The 26,475-nt window shown below is 34.4% G+C and overlaps 4 protein-coding genes across 6 annotated transcripts; all 4 read left to right on the top strand.

The window, feature by feature from the left end:
- Window positions 1-1,742: 1,742 nt before the first annotated feature.
- On the top strand, window positions 1,743-5,371 carry LOC139898020 (uncharacterized). Of its 2 annotated transcripts, none has more exons than XM_071880728.1 (7): window positions 1,743-2,012; window positions 2,426-2,906; window positions 3,150-3,705; window positions 4,264-4,364; window positions 4,546-4,635; window positions 4,716-4,843; window positions 4,936-5,371. In XM_071880728.1, the coding sequence occupies exons 2-7, from the start codon at window positions 2,442-2,444 to the stop codon at window positions 5,078-5,080; spliced, it is 1,485 nt and encodes a 494-aa protein (XP_071736829.1). In that variant the 5' UTR covers window positions 1,743-2,012; window positions 2,426-2,441; the 3' UTR covers window positions 5,081-5,371. The 2 variants fall into 2 exon arrangements, with proteins under 2 accessions (XP_071736829.1, XP_071736828.1); XM_071880727.1 differs by having other exon boundaries at window positions 3,147-3,705.
- Window positions 5,372-7,698: 2,327 nt separating this feature from the next.
- On the top strand, window positions 7,699-11,920 carry LOC139898021 (uncharacterized). Of its 2 annotated transcripts, none has more exons than XM_071880731.1 (11): window positions 7,699-7,776; window positions 8,382-8,480; window positions 8,640-8,798; window positions 8,974-9,098; window positions 9,773-9,894; window positions 10,003-10,085; window positions 10,208-10,351; window positions 10,527-10,727; window positions 11,109-11,203; window positions 11,296-11,393; window positions 11,532-11,920. In XM_071880731.1, exons 1-11 carry the CDS (start codon window positions 7,774-7,776, stop codon window positions 11,630-11,632), a joined length of 1,230 nt encoding a protein of 409 aa, XP_071736832.1. In that variant the 5' UTR covers window positions 7,699-7,773; the 3' UTR covers window positions 11,633-11,920. The 2 variants fall into 2 exon arrangements, with proteins under 2 accessions (XP_071736832.1, XP_071736831.1); XM_071880730.1 differs by having other exon boundaries at window positions 10,515-10,727.
- A 696-nt stretch (window positions 11,921-12,616) lies between these two features.
- LOC139898017 (probable disease resistance protein At5g66900) lies at window positions 12,617-16,037 on the top strand. Its single transcript, XM_071880724.1, has 6 exons — window positions 12,617-12,692; window positions 13,293-13,742; window positions 14,036-14,427; window positions 14,518-14,882; window positions 14,967-15,163; window positions 15,465-16,037. Exons 2-6 carry the CDS (start codon window positions 13,376-13,378, stop codon window positions 15,866-15,868), a joined length of 1,725 nt encoding a protein of 574 aa, XP_071736825.1. The 5' UTR covers window positions 12,617-12,692; window positions 13,293-13,375; the 3' UTR covers window positions 15,869-16,037.
- A 1,592-nt stretch (window positions 16,038-17,629) lies between these two features.
- Window positions 17,630-19,426, top strand: LOC139898019 (uncharacterized). The gene is made up of 2 exons (XM_071880726.1): window positions 17,630-19,159; window positions 19,258-19,426. The coding sequence occupies exons 1-2, from the start codon at window positions 18,454-18,456 to the stop codon at window positions 19,272-19,274; spliced, it is 723 nt and encodes a 240-aa protein (XP_071736827.1). The 5' UTR covers window positions 17,630-18,453; the 3' UTR covers window positions 19,275-19,426.
- The last annotated feature ends 7,049 nt before the right edge of the window (window positions 19,427-26,475 follow it).

Genomic DNA, 26,475 nt, shown 5'->3' with positions numbered 1-26,475 from the left:
GCGCGTGGTTGGCACGCGCCTGCCACATTGCCACTTTATGTCATGTCAGCCGAATGGGCTTCTGCGATTGTGAAAGGCATTTAATGGCATCGAGACGCACGCAGAATTTAAAATGCTAGCCGTTTTCTTGTTTTTTCTTTTTGGCTTAATAGTTTGATGTCATACGCCTTGCGCCATATAACATCAAACTGGGGGGACATAATGATACCGCAACCAGCAGGCGCACCACATATGTATGCGGGCAATCACTATTGTGCGTATGCGTGTTCTTGTGTGCGTTATGCGGCGTGCGAATGCCTTTGTTCCCGGTACGGCGGTTGCTTAGCTGTCAAGTAAATATCTTTTCCATAATTATATCCGTGATTCGGGGGAGTTAGTTATGGATGAGGTTATCATGATCTGGGACGGTTCTAGAATTAGGGTTTGCCTATAAATACAAACCCTAATCATCATTCACCGGACACAGCATATTACGTAACCATCACCTACGATACACATTACGTAAAAAAGCATCATTCAACATCTTTTCAAGGTTAACAGGTTAGTCTTTCGTAAGCTAGTACCTACGACCTTATTTGGGGCCTCTTGATCGACGACCGTTATCGGAGGTGGACTTAATCACTTGGCCACCCCGCCGACATCATCATGTCGGCCAGGGTTATTCACGGTAGCCGGACCGGAGAGCCACGTTCTAAGATCCTTAAACCCCTCTACGTATTGAGCAGGCATATTAAACCCTATGGTAAAAATATGCATGATCATAAACAAAAAAAACGTGATATACTACATCCGTTTCATTACAAGTCTCCACTTATCTTTTACACACAGTTTTAAGAAATTCAACTAACTTCATTCTCCATCAATAAAATATTTAGTCTCTCCATAATAACTTTTTATGATTAGTTGAAATACAAAGTGAACATTTGAAATGAGACATCCCAAAATAGTAATGTGAACACTTGTGTTGACAGCCTATGCAAACACAAAATGATTGATGATGCTTTTGATTTTTTTAAAGAGATGGTGTTTCACAAAGAGATTCTACTATATGTATGTCGTCACATACACCTCTTTGATTCATGGTCTTTGTAACTCGGGTCGTTGAGATGAGGTTGGCAACATATTAAAAGAAATAGAGGATGAAAGGATCTCTTTAAATTTGAAAACCTACAATGTACTAGTGAATGCATTTTTGCAATAACGGTAAAGTATATGAAGCACAAGTTGTTATCAACATCATGATTAATAGAGGAAAGATTCCTAACGTAATAACATAAAATTAATTTATTGATAGTTATTGTTTACGAGATGAAATGAGTAAAGCAAAAACAAGTTTTGATTCAATAACACTTCAATGTTTGGTCTTTAATGTTGTCACTTACAATAACTTTATAAATGGGTATTGTGAGAATATGATGATAGATAATTAGATGACACTTCAATGACACTTCAACTTTTGATTCTCACACATTACTTTTTGATTCATGTACACTTTTTTTTTTATAAACTTACAATTATGCTCCTAAGAAGTTGAACTTATATTATTATTATTATTTTTTATTATTATTATTATATATAATAAATAATAATTAAGGCTAAAATAGATAATTAGATGTATGTGAATTAAAAAATAGTGTGTGAGATTATACTGTTAAAACCCTAACCAAATTTTATATATATATATATATATATATATATATATATATATATATATATATATATATATAGCAGTAAAAATTTGGAAGAACAAGTCGCGGTAAAATGCGATACGCCACCGTATACAAGCGGTGGTGGTAGTGTTAATGGCGGTCAATATTGAACCGACGACGGCTAACCTCAGCACTACCACTTGTCACCATCATCCAGCCTTTTATAATTATTTATTTTCTTTCATTGACATTTAAATTACAATCATTTCTCTCTACTTCAGAATTCGAACTCTAAAAACCCTAACCCTAACTCTCTCCGTTTCTCCTTTTCATTCAACCTCCTGTGTTTGAATCTCTTTCAAGGTAATTGCTATCTTCTAAATTTTAAAATTTCGCAATCGTTTTATTTAGCTGATTTTATTACTGTTATTAATTAGGGCTTATCTATTATCTATGATTTCGTTTATATTTCCGAATGTTTAAGTAAATTTTGTGTCAATATATTTAAAATTTAGCTGAAATAATGATTAGTAATAACACCATTAATCATCATACTTGTAGTTATTGTGATACTTTTATGATCAATCACTGATTTTGGTTATGTGTTAGTTGGTTCTACTGTGGTAGATACATCTCTATAAACGTTTTAAACTTCTATTTCTGCTATTTTGTTTCCAGAATCGAGTAAACTTCAGTAGACATTCGAAATACATGTTTGAAATACAATAAGCTTATGAATAAATATAATATATAATATATATTATTATCTAATACAGGCTGTTTCTGCAAAACATGGATACTCATGGAAGTTTTAGCTTTGATGATAAGAACAAAACTATGAGGAAGAAGAGGAGTAATCGAGTCCCGCGAAATAAGAACCAAACAGAGACTGAAAAGTCATCATTGTCATCTTCACCTTCAAACAACGGGAGTAGAGGACTAAGTGATGATAACGTTGGTGGGAAAGTACTTAATTTGAGCCAGTGCAATTCTTCAAGGGCTTCATACACTAATCTTAATGATGCTGAAAAAGCCCCAAATTTTGGTTCTGATTTTGGAACTCAAGAAAATGATGATGATAAAGATACTGGTGCGGACAAGACTGAAGTAATTACATCTAATTATAATAAAGACATAAAGTATGATAATGTTGTGAAGAGAGTAAAACTTAAACTTGGGGGTGTAACACGTACCATACATGCAAAGCCTCAACAACACTCTACCGGCGGTAACTTAAAGCAGAATATGACATCTCAGGTAAGTTATACTCTTGCTTTTGTATCTGTCATGTGCTATATCATACAATTATTATCACATATTATTGTTTGGTGCTTTGCAACACTGTTGAGAATTCAAAATGTTTTGTTGGTTCTATCTGAATGCTTAGCACAATAGATGTAAAGGTGACTTAAATGTAAATGAATGATTTATATGTATCAATCTTGTAAAAATTCCATTTGTACAGAACTTCTTAAATTTGTCTTATTGTGTATTAAGCAGGACAATTCAGATCAAGATTCTTTAAAATCTCAAGACCCTGGAATTGGATTGTGTGGGATCCCATGGAAGGATTTCTCTAGCAGCGGTTTTAGTGTCAGAAAAGCCAATTCTGTAAGGCGCAATATAACTGAAGAAAACATATACGATTCAGATAATAATAGTAAGCGCGTTCCCAAGAGGCGTGTATTAGATGATGATGATGATGATGAAGATGATGCTGAGTTACGTTACCTTGCAAAAATGAAATCAAAATCTGTCATAAATGATGATGATGTTGATGATGAAGAAGATGAAGGGGAAGGTAGAAGCAAAAAGCAGAGGAAAATTACAAGTGTTCTCAGAATGGATACTAGGAAAAAGTCAAAAACAGGAAGAGAATATAAAGATGATGAATACACAGGTGAAGAACGGGAATATTCTGACACGGTTGGTGAAGATTCTAGTAGAGAAATGAGTGTAACTACCCGTCGCCAAGCCCTTCAGTCGGGTAGAGACCTATCTACTGATTCAAGTGTGGTCGAGTTCCCTCATGGTTTACCTCCTGCACCACCAAGAAGTAAGCATGCATTCTCTTTGCTTGTCCCGTTTCGCCCAAAAGCGTCTAATGAGTTGGTCAACGCTAAAAGCCGGGTCCAGAGGCAGTCAAAAGTTGACTGTTTGTCTGGCCTTGTTCTAGTGTAAAAGAAAATCCCAAACCCATTTTGAAAAATTAGTTGGGTAAAACATTGACTTACATATTTTCCCTTTAAGATAAATTAATTGCTACACTATATTATAGAAAACATTACAAAAAACCTATATATTATATAATTAACACCACATCATCTCATTTGGTGATCCTGTATTTTTAAAATATTTATATGTAATATGTAATATATTTATATTTATAGTTAAAAGTCAATGTTGGTCAACGTCCCTCTCGACCCCGTCTTGACCGACTCGACCTATCAAGGTCCTGACCGACTCTTCTCCGTCTCGCGCTTTTTTAAACCTTAATTGTTTGTGACATGTAGTTGTAATAATAGCTAATAATCTTTAATGAAGAAGTTGTGCATCAACTTAACTTTTTTAGATATTCGGCTACTAATGCTTTCATTCTCTAAAATGGCTATAGAACAAAAGGATAAGCTTTCTGAAGTAGAGTATCAACTTAAGAAGGCTGAGGCTGCTGAAAGGCGAAGAATCCAGGCTGCAAAGGCAGCACGAGAATCTGAGGTCTTTATCTGTTATACTATCTTTGTAACTTTTGCTCATTCGCTTATTGGTTCATCCTACTTATATATATATATATATATATATATATATATATATATATATATATATATATATATATATATATATATACTATTGGATAGTTTTAAGTTAGTCATCTTTTAATGTATTTGTTTTTTAATAGGCTGAGGCAATTAGGAAAATACTGGGGCAGGATTCTAGCAGAAAGAAACGGGAGAATAAAATGAAGCAGAAGCAAGACGCATTGGCCCAGGTTACCTACCATTTTCATTTTATACCAAATCATCCAAATAACTATCTATCTATCTTCCTGATGAGGTTTATGTGGTGTAGGAGAGGAATTTAAATACTGCTACACTCTCATCAAACACTGTTAGATGGGTGATTCGTCCTACCGGAACAATCGTGACGTTTTCTGATGACATCGGCTTGCCAAACATTTTCGATTCCAAGTCTTCCAGGTATTTCAATCGAGTCATGTATCTCAAGTATAAAGCATGAATCCTGGTGTAAAGTTGGTCATTTTGAGCTCATTTTATATTGGTTTCTGCAGTTACCCTCCTCCACGTGAGCCATGTGCGGGTCCATCCTGTTCAAAACCATTCAAGTACAGAGATTCAAGGTCCAAACTTCCGTTGTGCAGTTTACTGTGCTACAAGGCAGTACAAGAAACGCCACAGACTAGGTCTGTTAAGTGATGTGGCTGAAACTCAGATGACTGTTTGACAATGTTATATATCTAAATGTTAATAAGAGCATCTCATCAATGTTTCCACTTGTCTACAGTGTCACCTTGGTTTTGGTCAGTGAATGGTGGGTGCATCCATGCATTACTGGTTTAGTGAGACATCTATTAAATGATGCATTACTGTTACTAATTCTAATTTATATCTGCATATAATAATTACAGTACCTTCCTAGGAGAGATCTTTCCTTTTGTATATACTTGGTCTTTATATGCTTAATAAAGTGTAAGGTATGTCCCTATAGTTTACCCACTGTAACATATACATTCACTGTCTTCTGTTTTTTGCTTGCAAGTTCAAAAATACAAACGTCATTGCATCCTAAGTCCCCCAGAATGTCTATAATACCTAGTTACTTGATCTTATAAGTTTGAACTTAATAATAAAGCACGAACTAGAATAAGTTATGAATAAATCTAAAATATAACACTTCTAAACGCTCCCATTGTTCAACTATAGATCCCATCTTCTCCAATGGTGTCTATATTCTGACACTAGTGACGGACGGTTGCGACGACGGTTGCCTTGTCTCTCGTCGTGACTTGCCTACAACTTTGTCATCTATAGCACTTACCTTTTATGAAGACCACATGCATAAAAACAATCATATTCTTCTCATTCCTGGTCTGAAAATTGAAAATTCCGGTGGTGGTTGCCTAATATTAACTATGATATTCTCCTAATTGTCTTCGGTTGTTGAAATCAGGGGTGACTTCGATGGCGAAATCAACAATGTACTCGGCAATGACTTTCCGTGGTGATGGTTGCGGTGAAATAATATTTGGTTATACCATAATTATAGTCGAAGTTGTTTGTATAGTAATTCTTTGTGTTTTTAAACTTTTCATTTTTAAACAAAGCACATGTGACTAAGGGGTGTTTGAATTTGCTTATTAAAAACTAATTATGCATTTTAGATAATTGGAATAAAAAATCAACTGTAACAAAACGTGTTCTACTTTTATTTATATAAGTTTGGAGTATCTAAATTGACATGAAAAGTTATTACTACACTTATATTCAATATAATTAAGATTGATAGCTTTGTTTTCTCGGATGAAAATTATTCCCGTCGTCGCGTTGGTCGATCGTAAACCCTTTGAGGTCATAAAAAGTTGAACTACATATCTTCCTAGAAACATTTTTCTTCTTCCCAATTTATATTTATATTTATTTATTTATATATTTATATTTATATTTATATACATTATCTAAAAGACAAAACACTATTTCACTATTCATTAATAGTAACTAGGGGTATTTCCGCCATTTCACCTTTTTTTTACTAAAAGACAAAACACTATCTCACTATTCACCAATAGTAACCAGGGGTATTTTCGTCATTTCACATTTTGTTTTTGGTCTCCAACGATAAGAACCAACCCTTCAATGTTACCAAAAGATGTAGAAAAAAATTTTTTTTTACAAAAAATTCTTTTTTACAAAAAATTATTTTTTACAAAAAATTCAACTACCTTTTTTTTTCTTCCCCCTCAACGATAAAAGAGACAACTTTCATAAAAGGAACAACCCTTCAATGCTACCAAAAAATGTTGAAAAACATTCATTTTTACAAAATAAAACACTATTTCACTATTCATCAATAGTAATCAGGGGTATTTCCGTCATTTCACCTTTTTTGACTAAAAGACAAAACACTATTTCACTATTCATCAATAGTAAACAGGAGTATTTCCGTCATTTCACCTCCTTTTTTTTTTTTGGGTCTCCAACTATAAAAGAAGCAACTTTCGTAAAAGAACCAACCCTTCAATGTTACCAAAAGATGTCGAAAAAAATTCTTTTTTCAACTACCTTTTTTTTCCCCTCAACGATAAAAGAGGTAAACTTTTATAAAAGGAACAACCCTTCAATGCTAACAAAAGATGTTGAAAAACATTCTTTTTCACAAAATAGATCAACTAACTTAAAAAAAAAAGAAACGCTAAAAGAAGCAACTTTTGCAAAAGGAACAACCCTTCAATGTTAGATGTCGAAAAAAATTCTTTTTTACAAAATAGATCAAGACTTTTTTTTTTTTTAACTCGCATTCAAAACGGATCCCCGGGCACGAAGCGAGGGCTCCATAACTAGTTGCAATCAAATTGAATTATTATGGGTAAAATTATATTCGATTGTTTAGATAACATCTGATGAAGCAGTAGACTTTGAACATGAAAAATTTATGATAACTACAATGAAACTAAAAATAACATTAACATGAATAGTCGACACTGTCAAAGTTAAATCATCCAAAAAGATACGGAGTAATATAGGTTGACGTTTAAAAGTTTTAAGTTCAAATCACTATTCACGCATGTTCATGTTCATGTTCATGTTCATGTTCATGAACATTCATGTTCATGTTCATGTGACTATGAAAATTGATAAATAAAAGATTTTTTTTTTTTTTTTTTTGTTCACGATTAATTCTTGAAAACCTTCGACCTGTTTAGTCAGCTGTGAAACATTTAAAGGGACTAAATTGTCACGCAGAGAAAGTAGAGGGGCCAAATTGACGAATTAATTTATTTCCCATTCTTAAACCCATTTGGAATGACGCTAGAAACAACACGAATAGTCTGAAGAAAGCGTTCTCTACTCAGCAAGACATCATCGTTAGGGTTCCGGCCAAGCACAACCGCATGGTAAGTAATCCTTCCTTATATTTCGGCGTTCACTCAGTAAATTGATAGCAACTACATCAATTATCCACCTGTTACCAAACTATTGAAAAGGAACCATTACTTCAGTTGCATATTTTTTCATAATTGGTTACATATTAAACTTGAAATAGATATTAAAAATAGCTCAAATACATGTATATTTAGTGTGAAAGTCTTCGATTGTTTTGTGAAACTGTCAATTTGTTGCAGAATTATCAATTGTTTGATAAGTTTACGCTGATTTGTTTATTTCATGCTAAATCGATTTTCACATAAGTTTATGTGTGAGGGAAAAGGCAGAACAAGACCATAAGTTATAAGGTGTATAAATTGGTATTAACTATTAATTGATAACAAATTGGAGATTGTCCATGCTTGAAAAGTGATTTAAGGGTCATAGTACGGATTATGTTTGGACGATTTTACTAGAATCTGTATATCTTGACTGAATTCACATAATAATGTGCAATTTAATTTTTGTTTTAGCAACAAGGATCTGTTTCTAAGTGTTAAAAGTTGTGCATGAAAGTGTTTCCCTGATAATTTTCCCTTTAAGAAATTGAATAAACATTTGTTTGTATTAGCAGGATTTCGACGGATTCTTAAATAACTTGCAGGACTGGGAATTGTCACTCAAGGATAAACCAGACAAGAAGCTTAAATCACACTCTGGCGTTGAAAAAATGGTATATAAAGTTTACTGTTGGTATATATTTGTGGGTACTCATTGTGTTTCTTCTGTAAATAGTTATGTATCAGTTGCATTGTTTTGATGATTACAAGTACCCTGGTTGTTTATTTTGTCAACGTTATTTTATGGCTTGCCATTTTGTTCCATCTTTTAGGAATCTGTAAAGGTGAAAAATACTTCCAGTAATTCGTCCACTCTTGGAGTTAATGGAAGATCACGTGAAATTAAAGAGCCTGCAAATGCTGTTAGTCAGTTATCGGGTGGATTCATGACAGATGAAGGTTCTGTAGATGCTAATTCAGAAAAAGAGCTGGTATGAATTGTTGTTGTTGTTGAACGATTTTTTTAGTGTAATATTAGTTAATTTTTTTATTTAGTGCAAGATGAGAAATCGAGTGACTGAAAATAACCTCTAGTTGAATATCCAACTGACCTTTTTCGTAATGCCTTTAAGTTCGTTTCATTGAATCTCTTTTGTGATATTGCAGGGTAATGAGTTCTTCAAGAAGAGAAAATATAAAGAAGCGGTTGACTGTTATTCCAGGAGTCTTGCATTATCACCAACTGCAGTAGCTTATGCAAACAGGGCAATGGCTTATCTTAAACTTAAGAGGCACGTGTTCTGTTATTTTCAGTTTTTTATGTTCCATCTATTGTTTATTATAGTATTACTGCTTTTCATTTTGTAGTCACTTAATAATGCGTTCACCTAACTTACAAGTGACTATCCTACTATAAACTAAGTTGAGTGTTGGAATTCTTCCAGACATAACTATTTATGTGTTTGTTCATCTAATGTATCTATGTCACTTGTAAGTTACTGACTAGAAGTGGTAGGATGGGTGGTTCGTAACAGGTTCAAAAAATCATTTCTTAATACGGGTCAACTAGGATTGGGTTTACATGTAAACACTTATTTGACTATATTATTATCATGAATAATTAAGTTTATTATTTATTATTTATGATTACTAATGTCGTATACTTACAATAGTAATGAAATTTTATTAACAACTGGCCTTTGGCCAAGGCTGATTTGGGTTCACATTCCTATCAGGACACATGTTCATAAGTATTTGATATACATATGAAAACTTTAATTTTTAAATTAAAAACCATTTAGGAAGTTATTTAGATTTATAACTTGTCTTTTAACTCTAGAACAACAAGTACAAACAGATATGCGTATTGTTTATGTAATATAAATACACACTTAATAGTGATAAATATCATTTTCCATAAATCTGTAATCATCTATATTTGTACCCTTATTTGTCAATTCATTAGATTCCAGGAAGCCGAGGACGATTGTACAGAAGCCTTAAATTTAGATGACCGGTACATTAAAGCATACTCAAGACGTTCAACGGCTAGAAAAGAACTTGGTAAACTTAAAGAATCCAAGGAAGGTATGTATGCATATTACAATATATACCACCATATGCTTGATCTAACAGAAGATAATACGTATATAACTTTTCATGGGTCCAACTATATTGATTTTTAGTAAACTACAGATGCAGATTTTGCTTTGAGGCTGGAACCACATAATCAAGAGATTAAGAAACAGTATGCAGATGTGAAATCTTTGTATGACAAGGTACATTTTTTTTGTTTCATTTGCAATTCTAAATAATGTCCTTGAACTTTTACTTATTTATTATATGCTTTCCGGGCCCATCTTACCATGTTACTCATAATAATATGTGTTTAAACTTATAGGAACTTCTTAAAAAGGCATCTGCATCGATGAAAGGACCAACGGAAAAAGTGCAAAAAGATTTGAAGTTGGATAATGGTGCACGGTCTACTCCAAAAATTTCTGAAACGACTAGAGTCACAAAACCTATAACAGAGATCCCAGAGGTAATCTGATATCAATCTGTCCTTTATTTACTCAGAGGTGTCAATATGGGTGGGTTGGGTAACTGGTTATGAAAAAGAATGGAACAACTCTTACATTGATTACAAATTAAATTAAACTAGAGAAGATTGCTATGTGGCTTTCTAACACATTCATATTTTGAAGATTACAAATCAGACTGTTAGATCATCTCAGACCAATCAGAATGATGGCAAAAAAGCTGTAAAAGAATCGGTTCAACAGCTTGCTGCTCGTGCAGCTTCTCTTGCCACTGCTGAAGCTGCAAAAAAGATTGTCCCTCCAACTTCAGCTTATCAGTTTGAGGCTTCATGGCGAGGATTCTCTGGCGATCATACTCTGCAGGCTCGTTTGCTAAAGGTGTGTGTTATTTTAGTGTGAGTGTGTGAGTGTGTGTGTGTGTGTGTGTGTGTGTGTGTGTGATTTTAGTCTGTGTGTGTGTGTGTGATTTTAATCTTTTTATTTAGCTTATTAAAGATCATGAGTGTGTGTTGCTGATGAACTACAGATTTAAAATAGATAGGAGTGTTCAAAAGAATGAAACCAGTATATAAAAGTTTGAGTTTTTTTTAGAACTGCAAGTTAGACTCATACAAAAGTTATTACTACCCATACCATGCTGACCTGTTGATTATTCTACCTCTATCTTTACTAATCATTATAATTTTCAGAACTTTTCACTTTGTCTTTGTTCTTATTGTATTTGTTTGATTTTTGTTTTGTTTTTTCATTTCCAACTAGGCCACGAATCCCGTCGCGTTACCGCAGATCTTTAAAAATGCTTTGTCAGCACCACTCTTAATTGATATTGTAAGGTGCATTACCACCTTTTTCCGGTAAGTACAAGTTTTACTTGATTTATTAAGTATGGCTCACATGTTAGCTGAACACAACTAAAATCTTATTAAGTGTTTTGGTACTTGGACAGTGATGAAGCTGACCTAGCTGTCAAATATTTAGAAAATCTGCCCAAGGTATCGAGGTTTAACATGATCATCATGTGTCTTTCACCTGCAGACAAATCAGGTATGCTGGAATAATTAGTATTTTGCAACCAACCTTTTCTTATAATGTTTTTTTAGGAAGTTTACTTTCTTATAGTTTTTTCTGCACAAATATTAATGAAACATGAAACTTGTAATGACATTTTATAATCCTGGCTAGATCTTCGAAGAATCTGGGATGAAGTTTTCTGTAACGAGGCAGTTGCACAAGATTATATCGAAATTCTTGAACAGCTACGTCCATTATACTGCATCAAATAAACAATATATTAGTAATTATATAAATTAAATATATAATGTACTATCATAGTTCTCTTGTATATTTCATGAATCATGAGACGCAAGTCTTCATGGAGAGGCTGCCATTCCTTCACCCTTCGATCGCCACTTAAATTTTACTCTAATTGGTATTAATTTGATGTCATATACAATGCATGCATGCCATTTTGTTTGATACTCAAGTTCCCTTCGTAGTTGTGTTGGCCACACACAGAGCTTTACTTAAAAGTACTTGGAGTTGATGTTAGTTTGAACTGCAGGTTTATCAAAGGTGATGTAAACTTATGCTTGAATGTTGTTTTCCATTAGTTTTTGCTATCTTGTTTCATAAAAAAATGATTTTGTGGAAAATGCGAGTAATTGAGTTGGCGTTTTTTAAAAACTGCCGAGTTCGCGTGGTGCATTTTGTGTTGTCAATTTTCGATTAGGAGTTGACACTATTTTTTAGATTATGTTACTCCTATATAAGAAGTCGACTGACCTGTTTTTGTTCTTCCATGGATTAATTTGTGACACTTGACACAAATTATTTGGTTAGCTTTCAAAACCTATGATATATATAGTCAAGGCCGGAACTTTATAAAGCGCAGGAAGAGCAATCACTCCACTAATTTCTCAAGAAACAATGATAGTCTTGCGTATCATATTCTCTCCTCTCATATTAATAGTTCAGTATTTTATTTTAAAATGTTCCAAATTAATACTTTTTCGCATAAGAAAAAGTTTCGTATAAGAAAAAAAGTGACTGTCACATGTAATTTTTGTTAACTTTTCAGCTTTACCTTACTTTTTATCGTTTTTTTCAAGCAATATCAAAATAAATAGGACCGCACTAGCAGAGAAAAAAGGACTGAGCATCTAGTTTGTGATAGCTTCCGACTAAAGTGACCTTGCACCTCATCAAGAACGTGTAGTGAATGGTCTAAATAGTGTCAACGGCTCAACCAACATAGTTGTCAAAAAGATAGGAATCTGGAAGCACCTTTGAGAAAACAAACAAAACCATCTAATCAATTTGCAGTTGTACCTCAAAACAATTGTCGTAAGTTTGAAATAGAGTACTCTTTGAAATATATAATATAATTATATAATATAATACTAATAATAATAATTCGCTATTGCGAGTAACAACTTGTTAATTAAACTGACGCCATTCTAAAGGAGATTAGTTCGGAGTAACAATTATTTTGGAAATAACATTGAAGTTTCGTGGATGTTTCTTGATTAGTCAACTCTACCCTCAAGTCCTCAACGACCATAACATTCTCAAATGTCTAAAACAACACGTTTAAGTTATCCGATCAAATTATAGATCTCAGTTGTATACTTGTTTTTTTTAAAGCAAACAAAATTTTATTAGTAATTAGTAATATATTCAACATACAGTACATCAAACACCATTACTGTATACTTGATTTACTCTACAAGAATTGAAGTTTTCTATCAGTTCTTGTTCATCATCAATGGCAGAGGCAGTTGCGGCAGTTGTAATATCAGGGGCGGTAGGAGCTGGGCTTGGAGAAGCTTTCTCTATTAGTAACTGCAATCACATACATTAATAGGAAAACATCACGGTTTAAATCTCAGCTTAATGAAATACAACAAACCATAATTAATAACAAGCAGTGTTTTGATGATATAGATGAACTTCTTACAAAGTTGGATCGACCCAATGAAGAAAAATTAGCGTTTATCACGCAGTTAAAAGGCGCAGAAGCTCTGGTTATGAAATGCGAGCATATAAAATGGAACTTTTATAAGATATTAACTCATGAATCGAAGTTGAAAAAGTTGAATGAGTCGTTGGTGAGATTCTGTCAGACTGATGTTCAGTTGATGATCTTTAGGGGTGTATCCGATTTGCAAACGAGAATGATGAATTGTGATACTGATTCGAGCGGTTGGTTGTGTGGGGTTCCATTGCCTCAGGGTGATGTTATCGGCTTTGATAATCATCTTATGGCTTTGAAGTCGATGGTGCTAAAGGATTCGGTGAATGATAATGATTGTTCGGTTGTCGTTGTGTCTGCGGGTGGAGGTTACGGGAAAACAACATTGGTCAAAAAGCTTTGCAACGATCCCCAGATTATAGGTATTCGAATTCTCTACTTTTTAACAAAAATTTTAATGGATAGTTGTATTCTTGTTACAATATTTTAGAGCTGTCGTTAATATGTGTAAGATATTTAAGCACCTTAACGACACCTAAGGATTGTCGCTAGAAAATCCTTTATTTATTAATATGTTTGTTTATGACAAAACATAATAAGCATTGTATGATTACTTACAAATACCATAGACTATTTGATTCAGACAAGTTATATTTAGATTGATATTTGGATGTTATATCTTAAGTAAATTATGATGGTGGTCTAATCTGATCAGGAAAATGTAGCAAAAACATCCGCCTTGTTACCATCTCAGAGACCCCCAATTTAAAAAATGTCATCGAAGATTTACTTACAAAAAAACAAGATCATTTTGTCAACGATGAAGATGCAGTCAACAGATGGGGGAGTTTTTTGCGTGCAGAGAAACCTAATTTACTGTTGGTACTGGATGATGTATGGTCGGAAGATATTGTTAAGAAATTTATGTTCAAGTTACGTGGATACAAGATTCTCGTAACATCTAGAACAGAGTTTAAAGCATTCAATAATATTTATCAACTGAAACTTTTGAACCGTGAAGATGCCATCAAACTGTTTCGGTACTCGTCTTTGTCCGAACCAGGAAGTACACGTAGTAGTGATATACCAGATGATCTTATTGAAAAGGTAATATTATTCAATTTACTATATATCCTTTTTAGGCATGTTTGTTTTACATATTAAGGTCTTACTAACCATTATTTATTATTTTTGTAGTTGGTGGACTGTTGCAAAAATCATCCATTGACACTTACTGTAGTTGGTGGTGTGGTGAAGGGGAAAAGCATGCCGTTTTGGCTTGACATGTTGAAAAAACTGTCCGAAGAGAAGCAATCTGTTATTAGTATAGACGATCAGTTGTTTCATTGTCTAAAAAGGAGTTTAAATGTGTTTGATGAAGATTCTGTTATTAGGCAATGTTTTTTAGACTTGGGATTATTTCCTGAAGATCAGAAGATTGCCGCTACAGCGCTTATGGACATGTGGGTCCATTTATACAAACATGATGATGAGGGATTAAAGACCATAAAACAACTGCTTGAGCTCTCATACAAAAACCTTTTCAATCTGTCGCCAATAAGGTATTTGGCTTCTACTCAAATTCTAATCTAATTGTTCGATTACCTAAACCACCGTCTTTTATTATAAACTGCATTTGATCGCAGGGACGATTCATCGATGGTAGCAAACTGGTGTGAGGAGAAAACTGTTAGGCAACACGATGTGATGAGACAACTGGCTATACATTTGAGCAGCCAAGGGCCAGAAGAGCATAGAAAGAGGTTAATTATAAATGTAAATGGAGAAGACCTTCCCCCATTGCTGGATGCAATCAACGCCCAAATATTGTCAATTTCAACAGGTTTGTTTTATTATATTTCTCTGCTGATAAAAGATGGTATAGTCCTTCCACATATTTTAATGTTATTACTTATGATACTTGTGAACTATTCTAATAACATTTTAACTTGATTATGATATCCTCACAAAATGTCTCAGATTCTCACCCTCAATAACATCTTAACTTGGGGTGGCAATGAAAAAGGGTCGAAAACAGTCACGGGATAACCCGGTTAACTCGCGAGTAAAAATACTCTCCTTCTCTGGATAGCTTATACTGAAAAAACATTATCCGTTTCGTTTATACATTAAACTTGTGACAGGTGAAAGATTCTCTATGAACTGGAACGACATGCAAGCCTCTAAAGTGGAAGTTTTCGTATTGAACTTCATGTCAGAGAAATACGTATTGCCTCGATTTATGAAATATATAGAAAAATTTAAGGTTTTAATCATCACAAGCTATGGGTATTACTTTTCAGAGCTCGAAAACTTCCCCCCGCCTCAATATTTATCCAGTCTCACCAGAATTAGGTTGGATCATGTTTCAATATCTTCCATTAGTACACAATTACTAGAGTTAGTAAACTTGCAAAAGTTGTCATTAATCATGTGCAAAATAGGCAATAGTTTCAATGAATTTACTGATGGAATCCCTCAAAAGTTACCCAACCTATTAGAGATGGATATCGATGAAGGTATTTCGTATGCCCGAGAGACATATTAAATTAATGTGGCTAATGTGTTATGATCCAAGTCGGGTCATACCCAATAACAAGCTTACCAACACTTTATATGTATTTATTTTAACGGTTGGATTGTTAAATAAATACGCGACACTTGAACTTTAGAAAAATCAATTTTCTAAATAATAATCACTTGAGATAAATTATTTGGATAATTTATATATGATGTGGATTTAATTATTTATAGGTTTAAATAATTATGTTATGTTATATTTTATAAAATGGTTTATAAAATTATTGCAAGTAACAAATACATGTTTATTTTATACAAGTTTTATAAAATTATTACAAGTTTTATAAAATCATTCTTGTTATAAAATAATGGATGGTGGGCAGATTTTGGAGCCCCAAGAAAGTCTATCCCATGCTTATTCTTGTTGCTTTCCATAACACAATTTCACATATACATGTCCTTTGACTAGTAGCAATACATACATGCAATTGTACATCAAAATTCTGCACAAAACTCTCCTAAAATCCAGCTGAATTTTGTGGCCTTTTGGGAGGAAGAAAGGGTTCTTCATTTGGTTATTGCAAGCTCAATTCAAGTGTTATTAAATCCTAACCAAAGGCTAAGTGTTGGTGCAAAAGCTTGGGGTATTTCTCCTTGAGGTTTCATCACTTTGAAGCTCCATTCTTCATCATCTTCATCATCTTCTTTTGAACTAACCCTCAACTAGCTTGAGGAGGTATAAACTCTAAACCCACTCTTAGTTTGTAAGTATGTTTCACAACTTGATCCTTATTGGGATTTAACTTTAATTGGTTAAAGATTTACAAGTTTCAAAATGGTAATCTACACGCTTCCGCAAATCTTATTTCTTGAATGATTATAAGTATTATGAAACTTGTTAAATCCCAACAATGGTATCTAGAGCCGAAGTTGTTGAAATATGCTTCGAGATGGTTATTAAACCCACTATAATTTTGCATTCTATGAACATGCATGAAGTAGAATGTAAAATTTTCGGTTTTGGGTGGTTTGTCATTTTGGCCAAAATCACTTGTGATTCTGCATTCTGTACTGCCAATCACTTGTGATTCTGTACTGCCAATCACTTGTGATTCTGTACTGCCAATCACTTGTGATTCTGTACTATCAATCACTTGTGATTCTGTACTGCCAATCACTTGTGATTCTGTATTGCCTATCTCTTATGTAGTTAAAGTTCACAATCTAAGCCTTGACCTTGTGTTTGGTTGCATGCATGGTTGATTGATATTTATTCAATTGGTTTGTAATAATATTTATTCATTTGGCATGTAATAATTCATTTGGTTATGTAATTTATTTTATATTTGGTATGTAAAATAGATTAGGTTGTAATTTCATTTTTTAGACAAAATGTATTAGGATATATTTTGTAAAATGATGAAGAATGATGAAGACTTGAAGAACACATGAAGAAGCATTTGGATGCAAGGTTAAGTGGGAGATTTGAAATCTCCTACTTTGTGTAATTACCCCTTATCCGGTGGCATTTGTTTTCGGCTAAACAAATGTCTACCAAAATGGCTTGATTGTGAACATATTTGTTTTGCATGCATGGTTGTTTATTGTATGATTGTGGATTGTATGTTTGTATGCTACAAGTTAATCACACAAGTTAACAACAAGCAAAATGGCAATTTAATTGGTTAAATTATACATTAATTAATGACATGCAAAACGACAATTTAATTGGTTAAATTAAAAATGGCTAAAAGGACATTAATAAACGGTTATTAAGAACATGATTAGGATCATATATATAAAATGGTTTATAGACATGAAAATGGATTTTCATAAGAACCATACACTAAATGCATGTTGGTGTATGGCATAAGAGTTTTCTCAAACTAGAAATAATGAAAACTTAAAATCCCTTTAACACACTAGGTTAACAAGTTTAAACGCCATCCTATTGTATGACACTTAGACGTATTAAGGAACTTATAATGGGATAAAGGTCACCTAACCGTTATGAGCAAACTAATATGATTAAGGTAAATTTCGCACACTTGTGGGATAAAGGTCACATAACCACTTGTATGTTAAGTTTACATGTCTAAACAAGTAGGACGACTTGATTTGGAAATCATGAACTTAGGGTCACCGAAGCATGATGAACAAATAGGCGTTGATGGGATAATATGTCATGCAAAAGGATTGCATGATCCCATAACTTAGAAGTTGCAAAAGGATTGCAATTGTCATATAATGACTACCTAGCTAAATCAAATGACGGGATAAAGGTCACCTAACCGAAATTTGGTTTACCGTTGGATTCTAAAATTTAATATATATCAATTGGATTTAAAGGGTATTGATTGTTAAATTTAAAATCGATACTTAAATGAACTTTGTTAAATTTTGTAGATGGCCGCCAATAACAACAACATGCAAAACGCACCTATTAACTTGAACAACCTATCGTTAAGGTCTCTCCTCGAGAAAGACAAACTCAACCATACGAACTTTATGGATTAGTTCCGCAATCTTAGGATTGTCCTCAAACTTGAGGATAAGGCGTATGTGTTGGAAGACCCCATTCCCGATCAACCCGACGAGGATGATACGGAAGGCATGGCTTATTGGGATAAGTATTGCACCGATTCGGTGCAAGTCGCTTGCCTAATGCTTGGGACTATGATACCCGAACTCCAAAAGGATTTCGAGCATCATACTGCATACGACATGATCACGCAATTGAAGGAGATGTTCCTTCAACAAGCTCGTGTCAAGCGCTTTGAAACGGTCCGAGCGCTTCATGCATGTCGTATGGACGACTCCCAATCCGTTTCATCTTATGTCCTTAAGATGAAAAGCCTCATTGATCGCGCAAACCGTCTTAATCTCAACATATCTAATGAGCTAGCCACGGATCTTATCCTAAACTCCTTGTCAAAGAGGTTTGACCAATTTGTAATTAATTACAATATGAATGGGATGAATAAGACCATTGGCGAACTTCATGGCATGCTTAGGACGGCAGAAACTAGCATGGATAAGAGGGCTTCACCCGTGCTAATGATCAATGATGGTGGGTCCAAAGGTAATAACACCTCTAAGCCAAAGGCGGCTAAGAGGAAAGGACCTGCCCATCAAGGCAAGGGAAAGGGGAGGATGGTTACCCCAACCAAAAACAAGAACAAGAAGCAAAAGGTTGCCGGACAAGCAAACCTCAAGGAAGACCCGTGCTTCGGTTGCGGTGAAATGGGTCACTGGAAACGAAACTGCCCGGTCTACCTTAAGGAGTTGAAGGAAAAGAGGGATGCGGGGCAAACCTCAGGTAATATATATATGGTATATATAGAGCTTAGTATTACTTCTTCTAATACATGGGTATTAGACACTGGATGTGGAACTCACATTTGCAATTCTTTGCAGGGGTTCAAAAGAAGTAGCAAGCAAACGGGAACATCAAGTCTCTTTATGGGTAATGGAGCCAAAGTGCAAGTGAAGGCTCAAGGAGACTTTGTATTAAAGCTTCCAAGTGGTTTGGAACTTATTTTGAACAATGTTTTGTATGCACCGGATTTATGTCGAAACATTATTTCAGTTTCCCGTTTAAAACAATGTGGTTTTTATCTTAATTTTGTTAATGATGATATTCACGTTTATTTAGATAATGTATTCTATTTTAAGGCTTCGCCTTCAAATGGAATTTATGAATTGGTTCATGATGACACATCATCTAGTAGCTCAATATACCATACTAGCACCAAGAAACTCAAAAGAGATTTGAGTGATTCCTACTTATGGCATTGTCGCCTTGGTCACATAAACAAGAATCGAATGCATACACTTCAAAAGAATGGCCTTTTGAAATCAAATGAACTAGACTCGTTTGATGTATGTGAATCTTGTTTACAAGGCAAAATGACTAAAGCACCTTTCAAAGGGACCTGTGAAAGGGCTAAGGACTTATTGGGATTAATACATTCGGATGTATGTGGACCCTTTAAGCCCATAACTAGGAATGGTGAAAGATACTTCGTTACTTTCATTGATGACTTCAGTCGTTTCGGATATGTCTACTTGTTAAGACATAAGGACGAAACTTTTGAAGCATTCAAAGAGTATCAAAGCGAAGTACAAAATCAACTCAATAAGACAATCAAGGTACTTCGTACCGATAGAGGAGGTGAATACCTAAGTGATGCTTTCCAAGATCATCTTAGAAGTTGTGGGATTATCTCGCAACTCACTCCTCCTGGAACACCCCAACTGAATGGAGTTTCCGAAAGGAGGAACCGAACCCTAATGGATATGGTTCGATCTATGATGGCTAGAAGCTCGTTACCTCTATCATTTTGGGGTTATTGTCTATGCTCCGCGGCTCGTATTTTAAATATGGCCCCAACCAAGAAAGTGGAACGAACACCTCATGAGATGTGGTTTGGAAAACCTCCATCTCTATCATACTTAAAGGTATGGGGATGTGAAGCTTATCCTAAGCGTTACGTCCCTAATAAGTTGAATGCTCGATCCACGAAGTGTATCTTCATAGGATATCCCAAGGATAATATGGGATATTATTTCTATGATCCATCCGAGCAGAATGTATTTGTTGCTCGGAAGGCGGAATTCCTTGAAACTAAGTTCCTAATGGAAGGAAGTAGTGAAAGGAAGATAGATCTTGAAGAGGTTCAAGATCAAGTAGATGATACACAATTGGTTGACACTAGCACTCAACATGAAAATGTTTAGAGTGATCAAATGGATGATCAAAATACACAAGACGTTCACAGATCTGGTAGGATTAGTAATCCTCCTGAGAGATATGGGTTTCTCATGGATGGTTGCTATGTGGTTGATTTGGATGAACCAATAAACTACCAAGATGCTTTATCAAGGATTGATAAAGATAAATGGCAGGAAGCCATGAACGCTGAGATGCAATCCATGTATGACAACCAAGTTTGGGAACTTGTTACACAACCTGCTGGCTCAAGGCTAGTTGATTGTAAATGGCTTTTCAAAATGAAAACCGACATACATGGAAACTTGGAGCAAAAGGTTTCACTCAAACTCAAGGGGTTGACTATGATGAAACTTTTTCGCCTGTGGCAATGCTAAAGTCTATTAGGATATTACTTGCCATTGCTGCTCATTATGATTATGAAATATGGCAAATGGATGTCAATACCGCTTTCCTAAATGGATATCTTGTGGAAGATGTCTATATGGTTCAGCCTGAAGGTTTTGTTGATCCGAAATATCCTAAAAAGGTATGCCAGTTAAAGAAGTCAATCTACGGATTGAAACAAGCATCTAGAATGTGGAATCATCATTTTAATGAGGAAGCCGAGAAATTTGGCTTCATTAAAAATGGTGATGAAGCTTGTGTATATAAGAAAGCTAGTGGGAGCACTATCATGTTCCTTGTACTATATGTGGATGATATATTGTTATTTGGAAATGATATTCCGGCAATGCAAAGAGTTAAAACTTGGCTAAGTAAATGCTTCTCCATTAAGGATCTTGGAGAAGCACAATACGTTTTGGGGATTGGGATCTACAGGAATAGATCCAAGAAACTGATAGGTTTGAATCAAAGTGCATACATTGAAAAGATCTTGAAAAGGTTCAAGATGGAGAACTCTAAGAAAGGTTTGGTACCTATTCAAAGAGGAACACTCCTTAGTTCATCTCAGTGCCCCACCACGAAAGATGAACAAGAGAAAATGAAGAAGGTCCCATATGCGTCTGCCATTGGGTCAATCATGTATGCAATGATATGCACTAGACCGGATGTGTCATGCGCTCTTAGCCTGACAAGTAGATACCAGAATAACCCAGGAAACAGTCATTGGATTGCTGTCAAAAGTATATTGAAATACCTTAGGAGGACTAAGGATATGTTTCTGATATATGGGTCTGGTGAGGAGGAACTTGCTGTAAAAGGTTACGTGGATGCGAGTTTCCAAACTGATCGAGATGATTCTCGATCACAATCTGGTTATGTCTTCACATTAAATGGAGGTGCGGTCTCTTGGAAGAGTTCAAAACATGATGTTGTTGCTTTATCCACTACAGAGTCAGAGTACATCGCCGCATCATTGGCAGCTCAGGAAGCTGCATGGATGAAGAAATTCATCGACGACTTAGGAGTGGTCCCTTCCATTCAGGACCCTCTTGAGATCTTTTGTGACAACGAGGGTGCGATTGCTCAAATCAAAGAACCTCGTGCTCACCAAAAGACCCGTCACATTGAGCGGAGATTCAACTACATAAGGGATGAAGTTGAAAAGGGAAAGATATGTATTCGCAAAGTTCACACAGATCTTAATATAGCGGATCCTCTCACGAAGCTCTTACATGGAGCAAAACATACTGGACATGTTTGTGCATTAGGGCTTCGATATTCTAGTGATTGGTCATGATCTGTTTTAAGTATTGTAACGGAACGAAATTGTTCAAACTCATTAATATAATTATGGTATTAATTTATTTTGAGTTATGTTCCTATTTTGCATATTTTATCCATGAATAAGTAATTATTCTAAATTCCGTAGTCGATCACATTTGTGGGAGCAAATGTGAGGGTTAGACTATTATGAACTTGGATTGGTATACATTCACGGACTGAATGTGGGGCAAGGTTGCTACCAAGGTTCATAGATATTTGTGGGATACAAATATTGGAAGACCCGCTCTCAAGATTCACTAAATGGAGCCTTTGTGGTTGATCACATGTAATCTTGAGTAAAGGCGAATATCATTGTATCCTCTGACCTGAGATACATATTGGGTTCAGATATTTGCCAAGTATTGTGCCTTGATTCTTTCCTTCGCTATTCTGAAATATGGTAGTTCATAAGGAGGAGCTCAGGTATAATGCAAGGTATATATTTAGGACATATGTAGTCAAGATGGAATTTGTCCCTCTTATTCGTTGAGAGTCAGATGTCTAAGGCCTGATAAAGTTAAATCTAAAGGAGAGTGATCACTCTGTATCTCTTGGATTTAACATGACATCTAGGATAAAAGGATGTAATGAAAAGATTCACCTATTCATATTCGAGATGGGAACTCGAAAGGAATGATGTTATTGAATGGCACAAAGTCATAACATATTGGGGGTGATGGACGGTCGTTAGGTGGTATCCATCACTTGCATTAATTTCTTATGTTTCTCGTGCAAGTGGGAGATTGAAGGTATTTCGTATGCCCGAGAGACATATTAAATTAATGTGGCTAATGTGTTATGATCCAAGTCGGGTCATACCCAATAACAAGCTTACCAACACTTTATATGTATTTATTTTAACGGTTGGATTGTTAAATAAATACGCGACACTTGAACTTTAGAAAAATCAATTTTCTAAATAATAATCACTTGAGATAAATTATTTGGATAATTTATATATGATGTGGATTTAATTATTTATAGGTTTAAATAATTATGTTATGTTATATTTTATAAAATGGTTTATAAAATTATTACAAGTAACAAATACATGTTTATTTTATACAAGTTTTATAAAATTATTACAAGTTTTATAAAATCATTCTTGTTATAAAATAATGGATGGTGGGCAGATTTTGGAGCCCCAAGAAAGTCTATCCCATGCTTATTCTTGTTGCTTTCCATAATACAATTCCACATATACATGTCCTTTGACTAGTAGCAATACATACATGCAATTGTACATCAAAATTCTGCACAAAACTCTCCTAAAACCCAGCTGAATTTTGTGGCCTTTTGGGAGGAAGAAAGGGTTCTTCATTTGGTTATTGCAAGCTCAATTCAAGTGTTATTAAATCCTAACCAAAGGCTAGGTGTTGGTGCAAAAGCTTGGGGTATTTCTCCTTGAGGTTTCATCACTTTGAAGCTCCATTCTTCATCATCTTCATCATCTTCTTTTGAACTAACCCTCAACTAGCTTGAGGAGGTATAAACTCTAAACCCACTCTTAGTTTGTAAGTATGTTTCACAACTTGATCCTTATTGGGATTTAACTTTAATTGGTTAAAGATTTACAAGTTTCAAAATGGTAATCTACACGCTTCCGCAAATCTTATTTCTTGAATGATTATAAGTATTATGAAACTTGTTAAATCCCAACAATCGAATCATGTGATGATTTAGTTACATTTCCTAAAATGTTGTGCACTTTAGTTCGCCTTAGGAAACTCAGCATTACTAACTGCCATAATCTAACTTCACTTTCTGAAGAATTCGGATGCTTGACAAATTTGGAAGTTTTGAGGCTTGCATCATGCACGGATCTTAGAACATTACCTGATTCGATCGTGAAGCTTCGGAAATTAATGATCATCGATCTATCTTACTGTATACAGTTAAGTAAGTTGCCAAAGCGGATGGGTGAGTTGAGTTGTTTGAAAACAATTCATATGACAGCTTGCACAGGACTAGGACTTGATGAGATATCATCCACGTTTGATGAGTCGTGTTCGCTGGAAGTGGTATGCGATGATGAAATTTCTGGGTTGTGGAATCATCATCCCAATGTGATTAAGCAAATCGTAGAGAAAGATACATTTGGTAGCTTTTCGAAGATCGTTTCAAACTGATTAACATAGGGCGTTAATCATTCGTACTTGTATTTGTTGTTTTTATGTATGTACTGAATTCCTAAGGTGTGTTTTTTTATAATGTATTCTTGATCATCCATTTTGAATGACTATAAAACTTTTGAGATTCATCTCTTGTAAATAGTTTACAACACTATTTGGAGTCACTCGTAGAAAACTTTAGAATGTTTATTCGCTCGAGTTTTTTACTCATGTGAGCGACTCAATACAAAAGTCGTACGGAACAAACTTCTTTAAGTTAAGGTTCATCGTTGGATCTGTGGAACAAACTTAATTGTCTTCAAATGTAACACACTTCAAACTAAATTCTGAAACCAAAAACCACACCGACCTAATCAAAATGCTTTAGACCTTCAACAACTACACTATTTCGATGCTAAATCTATCTATATTTTAAAATAAATCAAAAGAACCTAATTGTCGTTTTGCCTTTGGATGTTACTCACACCGAAATGCAACTAGAAGTGCACAACATTCACATCATCATACGTAAATACACCATAAGTCGGATCTTTCCCCCAATGCAACTACCCGGCGCACTTCCAATCAAATAATCCAACTTTCCCAAACTTTTCCTCTCCTGAGAATCCTACAAATATTTATAATGATTTTTGTTATATATTATATATACTCTGTTATACATAACATGTAAAAGCAATTATACGTTTTAGATCACAATTCATCTTAACAGGATGTTTGATTAACCATTTTTCAAGTACATAATCATCTATATTTATAAGCTTTAATCGATGAAACCGAGTTGGTCTTGAATGGCAAGTTGACTAACAATTCTAAAATGTAGTTACATTTGGCAATATATTGACATTAATAATTAAAAATGCATTTAAAATAATACTCATATTGCAAATTATATTTTAGAACTGTAAAAACTTATAGGGGTTAAAAGTCTAATAGAGACTTTAGAGCACACGGAGTCATGGCTTATTTCGGCATTTTCACAATCTGACGGTGGGATCCGACCGTCATCAACTCCCCTTCGTTGACCATCGGCGTCGGACTTCAAGTATACATATAATATAGTAGTTTTTTTTTTTTTCTATTTTATTAAATTATTTTACCAATCATTGATGTATATTTTACTATATTGATGAACATTTGAGTTTTTTCTCTCGACAAAACATAAACTAAAACAAAAAGTAATGAATAGTTACTTTGTCATTTATTACAAATAAATCACATAATTTTTTTTAATTAAAATCAACCACATAACTTTTCACGTATTACAAATCATGTGAAATTATATGAACTAATACCATAAATCAACTTCAATTATCAACATTCAACACCAGAAATAACTCGATAACCAAAACACCAGTGACACAATCCTGGATACAAAATTACACAGTATATATATTATATCAAGGTTGCAAAATTCGCTATCCGGGAATTAATCGGTCGAGACTTTGGAATGAGTAATCGACAATATATTAAATTGCAAATATTATATGTGTAGTTATAGAAGAAAAATCATAAACATAAACATAAACTTTAAAATAACTCTGTAAAATTGTGCATTTTCTTTAAAAACTCTAAAGTTTTACTTTAAATTCATTAAAGATGTTATCAATTTTTACTTTGACCAACTTTGATTATCAAATTCGATTTTGACCTATTAATCGACGTTGACCGATTAATTAAACGAATTTTGAAAAATCGGAACAGACTGTTATTAAAAATAAGTAATCGGGAATTAATCAGCAAGTAATCGTGTTTTTTACAACAGTGTATTATATATAAGAGTAGAAAAAACATCCAAAAGACCCTCGACTTCTTCTGAATTACAAAAGCAGCACCAATCTTGACACTTAGAACCAGTGTTGTAAAAGATGGCCGAAACGGGCGCCGCAACGGACGCCGCAACGGATTTGCCTTAGTATCGTTGCAACGGGCCTTGAAACGGCAAAAAAGACGGCCAACGCTTAAAAAACGGTCAACAACGCTAAAAAACGGGAAAAAAACGGTCAAAGACGGAAAAAACGGTCAAAGACGGAAAAAAGGGAAAAAAACGGTCAAAAACGAAAA

The sequence above is a fragment of the Rutidosis leptorrhynchoides genome, chromosome 3 (assembly GCF_046630445.1).
Source record: "Rutidosis leptorrhynchoides isolate AG116_Rl617_1_P2 chromosome 3, CSIRO_AGI_Rlap_v1, whole genome shotgun sequence".
Lineage (NCBI taxonomy): Eukaryota > Viridiplantae > Streptophyta > Magnoliopsida > Asterales > Asteraceae > Rutidosis > Rutidosis leptorrhynchoides.
The sequence above is the reverse complement of the archived record's forward strand: the minus strand, read 5'-3'. Positions and strand labels throughout refer to the sequence as shown.